General features: G+C 43.1%; 1 protein-coding gene across 1 annotated transcript; it reads left to right on the top strand.

Moving 5' to 3' along the window:
• Window positions 1-6,783: 6,783 nt before the first annotated feature.
• fam43b (family with sequence similarity 43 member B) lies at window positions 6,784-9,146 on the top strand. Its single transcript, XM_040194205.2, has one exon. The coding sequence runs from the start codon at window positions 7,132-7,134 to the stop codon at window positions 8,140-8,142; it is 1,011 nt and encodes a 336-aa protein (XP_040050139.2). The 5' UTR covers window positions 6,784-7,131; the 3' UTR covers window positions 8,143-9,146.
• Window positions 9,147-9,382: the final 236 nt, after the last annotated feature.

Raw genomic sequence — 9,382 nt, 5'->3', positions numbered from 1 at the left:
GTGCAATATTCCTCCCTGCCAGCAGATGGTTGTGCAGAATAGTTTATAGCAACGACAAAACAGGGAAATTACAATAATTTTTCTGTTATTGTAATCCCTAGAATAATAACAGAAGTATGATAGTTTCAGGTAATGAATTGAACCTTTATTCCATAAGGTTGTCTTATTGAGATCAAAGACATAAAGGCACATTCTTTATCATTTCCTGTTTAAAACACAGCATTGTATGACACAACCAGTACATAACACATATTGTGTGCATGTAGTATATATTGGTTTACTGTGTTACTAGTGCTGTAGCAGGAGAAACACAGTCGTAATAGCAATAATGATGTCTGCTCCTTTCAGCGAGGCCGTTCATGCGTGCAACTGCGTGCAACAGTATTATTAGTCTCATGATTATCGCTTATTTGCTTCTCTGCACCCAAATAAATAGAGTTGCAGTTTAGTCAAATGTTCATAATTTCCTTAATCTGAGATCACGAAGCTGTCATTTGGTCTGTTGATGTTAGTCTCACATTTGGTATGTCTCTTGCACTGTTTACATATCCTTCTTGTTCCAGTGCAGCGGAAATAAGGTCATGGCAAGAGGGTAATTAATTTAGATTCTGACCCATAATAATGTGAGGGGCTACCTGGAGGGTTTCAACCCTTTCTTGCCCCTAGTTAACCCCTTCAGTCAATCTCTGCTGGCTGCATACAGATGATGCTTTTTCTGCAGTACGGCAAACTCGAAACTTAACCATGACTTTATTATTATTGTTATAATTATTATTTCAAGTTCCCTCCTCTGCCTGAATATCTGTACTGGAATAACTGAATTTGCCTTTTTATCTATTGCTTCATTGAACATTCTCATTGGATCATGCGGGCAGTGTGCTGCATCTCTAAACCAACCTCGTGCACTACTAACCAGAAGCGAGAGGTAGCTTCCACGGCACAGAGTGCCAGCCAGTAAACAAGAACACACACGTCACTTCACATGATCAAATACAGATAATCCTCACTATCTCAAAATACTAAAATTCTTTTTTTTGTTTATATTCTTTATACATAAAATAAACGTGCACATTTCTTTTATAATGATACTGACCGTTGGGGAGATGGGGTAACCTTTTGGAGGGTGTATATTCCACATTCCAAAAGTACTAAATTGAGTTTAAAATTAAACACAGGTGTATATCCGAGGTTGAAAAAAGAACTTATTGGATGGTCCTTTTTCTCTATTCTCCCCTGAACCTTCTTCACTGCACCCACGCTGCCTGCACTGTCTATATTTACACCTCTGCTGCTGCTACTGACTCAAGTTGTTCATAATGTCAGGTAAGGCCTTTCCAAAAAAAAACACACATCGCATCCAGTCAAGAATGGGATAAATGAGCAATTTAACAGAAGTTAAAACTAAATGTTTCTTTTAAAATTTAAACACTTGAATATAGATGTTTTAGCTGCTTTAATTTTAGAGTAAAGTAGAGGCGCTCCGGTGGTGTGACTGGCATGGACGGAGCCTACTCTTCAGTCTGGAACAACACCTTCAGATGCTGGTTGGAGTAGCTTGATCGTTTATGGCCTCACCAATCACTTAGGACCATATTGTATATTGAATCGTGAATTCTTCTTGGAGCCAGCTTCTAGAATTTTTAAATAATAAGAGGAAAAGCTGGCACACAAAACTCCTCGGGCTGAATGAGCCTGATGTAATCAATCTGACATGTGTACACTACTGCCACAGACGGGGAAACGGTCCAACCACGTTTCCAACCCCAGCAAAAGAACAGAAATCACCTCTGGTCCTCTATTTCCATATTACTCACTTAGTGTTGTGGACAAAGTCTACCTTACACATCTAGTCTGCCCACGTAAAACAAGAATAAACTCCCATTGCCTTACTTCCCCTGTGTGTGTGTGTGTGCGCATGTGTGTGTGTGTTTGTCACACAATGTTTCCTTTTCAAATGCCAGCCCAACACACATGCATGCGGATTTCAGACCGACAGGAATAACGACAGCAGATGGAAGCAGCAGCTTAATGGGAGGAGTGCAGTAGGCGAGAAGAACGTCACATGTGTCCTCTTGAGCTGTTGCGTTGAAAAGATGACAGTTGGAATTTCCCGGGACTGGTTCAGATAAGCCTCGTCTAACCGTGCGACATCCCCCACACAGACTCCCCTCCTTGTAGAGTCTATCCAATTATAAACTGAGAACCACAACGCACAACAGTCACTCGCATTTCAAATAACGATCTGTCGGATTCACAGCACAGATATTTGGAGTTGCGAGCTCTTTTTAAAATGTCAAAGTAATTCACAGTCCGTTGGAAGGAATGAGACATTTTTTATGTTGTTATTTATAGGCAGAAATAACTTTTGAACTTTTGAAATGTCAGATTTGAAGATTTAGCTGGTAAACAGAACAAAGTTGGTCCTTGCTATCCCAAACTTTCAACAAACTTTGAATGTCTTTCTGACTAGAGAAATAGGATTGATTAGCATATAAAAAGGAAGGTGCATTTCATGGACTCAAAGATGCAATCAAAAGTTTTGGGGCATTTGGACAAAAGCAGAATCTCATGTAGAAGCATTTTGAAATAAGATTTTTCTTGTGTTATTCTCTCACCGTATCACACAGCTTCTTCACAGCTCCACCTTTGCACGCAATCTGCTCATTCTCCCAGTGAAACGCGTTTTATTTGGAAAAGTCTCAGGTATTGAAATCCTCTGACGTTCTGTGGCTGCAGGAACAATGAATGCATAATGAAGCTATTTGGCACGGTCTTTATTGTGGCCTGCCTCATATTCTGTCCCCCTAAACCTTAAAAGGTATCACACATTTACCTGCAACACATGATGAAACACTAATGATGCCGATAATACTGATGAATGAATGATGGGGATATAAGTGTCCATTTAACACACTGCGAATAAGGAATGACATAAAATGCTGGATTTCTATCAAAGTGTAGATCATTATTTTTATTATTAGGAGAGTGGTATCAGTCTTTTTAACTAACTCATGCAACCTTTTACATACAGAAGCTTGGTCAACGACCTTTGACATCGGATACCGATACACCAAGAGCTTTAGCTCCTTATTTAGTTTAGAGTCAGTTTAGCATCAACAGCGATCTATTTCCTAACCCTAACTAGGTGGTTTAACTTCAATTTGAGATTTTGGAAATATCTCTTCTACTCGAGGACTTCTCTGGCCCAATAAAATAACAGTCCCTGTGAAACCAGAAATATTTGGATTGAAATTGGATAAACTGTGTTAATTAGTTAGCTTTAGAAGCGCTGGTATGCAGGTTATTTATTTCATTTATAAATTTTAACTTGGCTTGCTGTTTCTATTCATATCTGTCTTTGTGCTAAGCTAAGCTGAACAGCCACAAGCTGTGGCCCTACATTTTAGTACTTTAGTACATCAGAGAGTTGCTTTTTTTCTGCTCTCGTAACTCTCTGCAAGAAGGGGAAATACTGAAGCTATATATTTCCGATGCATATGCACTAATGTACTCTCATTTTCTATTTCATTCAGCTAACGACATTTTTTTTTTTAAATGGCATTGACTGTACGCGCAAAGTGAAGAATGACTTACAGGCGCGCAGCTCGTTCCCTGAGATGCATTACAGGAGTAAATGGGGGAGAGTTGACCTGCGAGACTCCCGTGACTGCGCCGTTCCCCTGATTAATGGCGGGAATGAGGCTCCTGTACCTGATGTCTTGCGCTCCCTGTTCATTAAACCGTGACTAACTTGAAGTGCATTCAGGATTCATCAAAGCCAAAGCTAATCTATGGTATCAGAGACAATATTGATTTTGATCCTTTGAGGCTTGTACTTCCTCTTTTTGTAAACACAGTAAGCCCCTGTAGCTCTGATGTTCATGTGGGTACCTTATCATTTTTCGTGAGTGTCTTTCTTCTTTTTGATTAGTGGTAGTGGTATTTATTTAGGTCGCTTTTCTTTTCACTGTGAGCTGAGATGCCCCGCTGACGCAATCACACACAGCCATAAATCAGGCATCTGAGAGCTGGGACCCTCTCTGCCAGGCCCCTCTAATTGATTACACCATGCAGAGTTAGAGAGAGAGAGAGAGAGAGAGCAATTCAATTAGGGTGACTTTGCTGGGCTAAAATATGTAGCATATGTTGCCCCGGATGAAAAGATGCATTCAAGAGCAACAACAAAGGCCCCGAGGGTAAGGAAGGCGATGATAAGAGCAGCATCACTCTGATAGAACTAATTGGTTTGCTGTGATAACATTCTGCTGGGTTGCTGGTGTGAGTTCATGATGAAGCCGACTGACTCTGGTGAAGATCGCCTGTTTTTTTTTCCTCATACCTACAACGTGGTTAACATCTGTTGTTGCTGCAAAGCACTGAATGGATGGGAAGTCAATTTAGTGCCATGGTTTTGAAGACAGGTAGGAAGGTAGGAAGACCTCAAACCTACAGTAAGCCCGGTTTGACACAGTTTTTTTTACCTCAAGTTTTTTTAGGCTAACAGGAACGTCCGTGTATAATGTTTGAAGTATCTCAGAAACAGGAATTTCATGACATAAGATTTCTAAATGTACTATTTTCAGGGGGGGCTTCTGGTGGGCCTCTGCAAGCCGAGTAGGTTTGGCATTTCTCTCTGTCTCTCTTCTGTATGCAAAATTTAAAAAGGGTACATTTTATGAAAACATAATTGTGTCCACATAACAACAAACACTACACATATGAAAGGACACCAATGGAGCAAAGGGGGCCAGTGCTACATGTGCATATGGTTTGTTACTGCCCATAAATCTGTAAACAAGCTACGAGTAAAAAGCAAACGGCATACTTGAAGGTAAGCTAAAGGGACACAGGGAAATGAACACACGCCAGAAGTAATTCAAAACATTGGACTTCTCGCCAGTTCTCCAACAATATTTAACAAATAATGTTGATGAAATGAGGCGCACACTGTATGTAAGAACATGAATGTAAATGTACATTTTGAATACAGAAATACATCCCACTGTATCTATACAGGAGATACATCTTCATTTACCAGCAGTGGGCACGCATGACACTAATTATTATATTATAATGCTTTCAGCCATAATTACAACATTCCTTCCACTTTCACAGTAAAAGACAGAAGGACACTGGATAAGAAGAGAGACGAAATATTTTGTAATTTCATTAGACGAACCCTCCTCTCCAGGATGGTAACTGTGACGGCAGATAAGTCGATACTGAATACACTTATCCATTTATGGAAAGGCCAAACCATGATGGATTATCTTCAATTTAGCATATCAGGGTCTGCTTTAATCTTCTGTTGGAGATGAACTATCTCACATTACGGAGATGAATAATGGGACTACGGCTGCTAGTATCTCACTGCTTTTTGGGGCAGCTCGAAAAGGTACCAGATCCTCCTGATTCAGATCACGGTCCTGCTGTTTATTCATCAAACGTCCAAACATCCACATCTACATATCAGACAGTGGCTTTAAACACATTCCATCTATATATCTGTCTTTTGGTTCTCAGTACACGCATCGAAGGCAGAAAAAGAAACCTTCTTCTGTGGTGTAGCGTCTCAGCAAAGACTTCATTCACCAGCCGCACTTGACCAAATCGCTCAATGCTACGCAGCTCAGAGGCCGACACAGACAGTGTTTCGATTGAATTACTTGCACCAGCTCATGTTCACTCAAATCTCCTGACAATCCACACCTTTCATCCACATTGGGAACATGCATATTGTTAAAAAACAACAATTTTCAGCCATAATCCTGACATTATGTATCGGATCACTACAGTAGAAGGTTGCCACCCTTATGAAAACTTGCAAATCTTAATATGTTAACACGTGCTAATTAGCAGCAGACACAAGCTGAGAACGGGCAATCCTTAATTTCGCATGTGTTTGGTCAAACTGAAGTATTTGGGAGATTAAAATTCGACCGATGGCACAAGATGATAATTAACAGTGTCTCAGTGTAACAAAATGCTGGGAGATTCCAGCCGTTAGACGTTGAGCTGTTATCCAAGCGTAAGATTTGACCTGCTGGTGGCGCTGTAGGAAAAGACCGAGGATCATTACGGTTAGCAGGATTCGGCCCTCAGGAAGCATGACTGTCTGTACAGAGTTATAAGTTAAGTTATAATTACATACAATAATAATTGCTGAGGCATGTCGGTCCAGACTTAAGTTGGCGACCAACACACCGGCTGTGATTGGCATCTGTAGAGTGATGTCCTCAACCTGGCCGTGAGGTCGACAGTGACGTGAAGAACAAGAGCCTTTGCCCTGTACGTTATTAACACCTTCAACATGCAAGTCCCCAAATAAACTAGTATGAACAGTTACATGGAAGACCGTTCTGACAGTCTATATATTATTTTGCTTTCAAGATGAAGGCATGTAAAAAATAAATCACATTTTCTAGTAGAGACTCGTTATTTCCAATGCATAATTAATGCTTCATCCCCTGAGCAAGGGCATGCAAGCTATTTTTTTATTTCAGAAATGTGCTTTTCCTAACAGTTGCTCTTGAAATAATTAGTCCACATTTCTGTGTATTTTTCAAATAATTACATTTTAAACCTGCTGATGTAAAGAAACTTATTTACTGCAGGATTATTTTATTGTTAGACAACGTTAGTTCATGTTTTAATGGTTCAATCTTTTGACAAACACTAAACAATTAATAACACTACAGGCTCGACAGTCACACCAGGGAGAGAAAGTGGCTCCCTCCCCTCCTCATAAACACGTACAGTGATAACTCACTGCAAAGCCGGATGGATAAATGATGCTTTGGTAGCGAGAAGCAAAACATTGAAGCGGGGAGGGGTTGAGGAAGCTGGCGCGCTGGCTTAAGGCTCCTGCCCGGATCCGCGCTGCGTGATGCACACAACAGAGGAAGAAGAGGAAGAGGAGGAGGGGTTGGAGGAAGGAGGAGCGAGCGGTGGAACGGACCGGTTTGAGGCTCGCAGCCCCTCAGTCTCTCCTCTGTGCTCGGTGAAGAAGCGTCTCTCTGCCATTCCTCTCTCCCTCGCACGCACCAGCTTTTCCCCGACTCCTCTGCCCGAGCTGAGCAGAGCCAACGCGGCGGTTAGAGGGCTCGCTCGCCCTCAACTACTTCTGCAGCCATGCTGCCCTGGAAACGGAATAAGTTTGTCCTGGTGGAGGATGAGTCCAAGAGCAAACCCAAGAGCCTGGGGACCGGGCTGACCTACCACTCCATCCTCTCGTCCCTTCTGCGCTCCTGTCCGGACCTGCTGCCCGACTGCCCCTTCGACTGGGTGGGCAACATCTTCCACAGCAAGCGGCAAAAGGTGCAACTGAACAAAGAGGAGCCCGTTTACAACGTGCGGTACCTGGGGAGCGTGGTCACCATCACGGCAAAGGGAGACGGCTGCACCCAGGAGGCCGTGGCCAAGATCTGGGCGAGGAGCAACTACGGGGAGCAGAGCGTCAAGATGAGGTTGACGGTGGGGCCGCAAGGTATCCGGATGAGTGCCGACAAATTTGGGAAAAAGAAACCCGTCCATCTTTACTCCCTGAACAGAATCACCCACTGCGGCGCCGACCCGTCGCGGCCCAAGATCCTGGCCTGGATCTACAGGCACCAGGTCAAGAACATGGCCGTGGTGCTCCGGTGTCACGCCGTCCTGGTCAGCAAGTCAGAGAAGGCCCGGGCCGTCGCCGCCAGCCTCTTCCAGAACGCCACGTCCTCCTTCAGCGAGTTCAAGCGGCTGAAGCGCCAGAGCGACTTCCGGCACTGCCAGCAGCAGCTGCTGGGCGAGGACGCGGTTCCCCTGATGCCGCTGAGGAGGCTGCTGAACGGGCAGTGCCACTACAGGCCGACGGCCGACAACCCCGGCGGCGCCGCCCGCCTCTGCTCCATTACGGAGGAGGAAGAAGAAGAAGAAGAAGAAGAGGAGGAGGTTGAGGACAGTGAAGATGACAAGCAGGAGACGCAGAAACCAGCAGAGGACGTAACAGTGCAGCGGGCAAAGGTTTTCACAACAAACACGGACCCGACTCAGTTACTGTCAGAGCTGGACATCGGGGATATCGCCAGACTGGAGCATTGCCAAATCAACTTTGTCAGCGACGGCAACAACAACATGTTTACATTCGTGACGTCTCTGGTGTGACCGTTGGAAGACCCCCTCGCCGGTACCTCCACTCAGGCGACGCTCCCCGTCCATGTAGTGTGACGTGTTTACCCAGAAACTTCTCCTTCTGCCGGGCGCTGGAAGGAAAAGGCGGATGGTTGTTCTGTTGGTTGACTTTTTGCAGTTTTGGGAGACTGCGTGTTTACAAAGACGGACAAGATGAGCACAATGATGGAGGAGGACAATGATTTCGGAGAAACCAGGAGAGCTCCGAGGCCGAGATCATTGGGATCACGTATTGATCACGGCACCAAGCAGGATGTTTTTTTTCTTCTTTTTTCTGTTGCTTAATTTGTGTGAGGATGATTAAAGCTGCGTTTGCCAGCAGGGACATTTTTCAGACGGACTTGTGATATTCTTTCAGGGGACGTTATTTGTAAATTTGTGTAATTTTTCTAGTGTGACAGATTGTTAGTAGACTGACCTTTCTGAAGTGCTAACAGTCGCGAGAAGTTTATTACGGTTTTACTAATGATCACGGCCAACTATTGATTAAGGTCATAATTTAGGAAGCAAGCCATCGAGTCGACGTGTTTATTGCTGTCATTTGTTACAGTCCTTATCATTTGTGCATGCCGTGTCAGCAGCAACCTTTTCCTGCAGAGCTTTTGTCTCATTAATGTGACACCTTTGATCCTTTGGCTTTTGAAATTAACACTGTGATAAATTTGTGGTCGGGGATAAAATAACACAACTGTTCATGTGGCAATTTTTTATTTATGTAATGTGTTTCCTTTTACATATTGCCGTGTCACCTGGCTTGCCAAAACAACAACAAAAACAGATCTCATTGCTTTGCTCTTCTTCTGCTGATGGACCCTTAGAATCGAACACAAGCTGTGTTAAACGTGACGTCGGTAAATTTCCTGTTGATAAAATCTATACACCCACCGAAAGATACATTGTGATTATCATGAGATTAATCAATTTATTTTCCATATATCCATATTTGATGAATAAAAATGATCCTCACTTGAACCACAGAGGGATCGTATTTTCTAGATGTTTTTCGAATAGATTATTCAAATGAATCCATGAACTTTGCATTCCACTAGTGTGAATCTGCATGTAGCGAAAACATGCATTTGACCTACTATTCAAAGACAAAGGAACAACATATTTACACCAGTATTATCTGCTTTGTGAGCTAGGAAACTTTTTGTCACAAGAAAAACCGCAACTCAAAACCAGTGGGTCCCATTATTTGTGGGCTAGTTGA

The sequence above is a fragment of the Gasterosteus aculeatus genome, chromosome 2 (genome assembly GCF_964276395.1).
Source record: "Gasterosteus aculeatus chromosome 2, fGasAcu3.hap1.1, whole genome shotgun sequence".
Taxonomy (NCBI): Eukaryota; Metazoa; Chordata; class Actinopteri; order Perciformes; family Gasterosteidae; genus Gasterosteus; species Gasterosteus aculeatus.
This window is presented reverse-complemented; position numbering and strand designations above follow the sequence as displayed.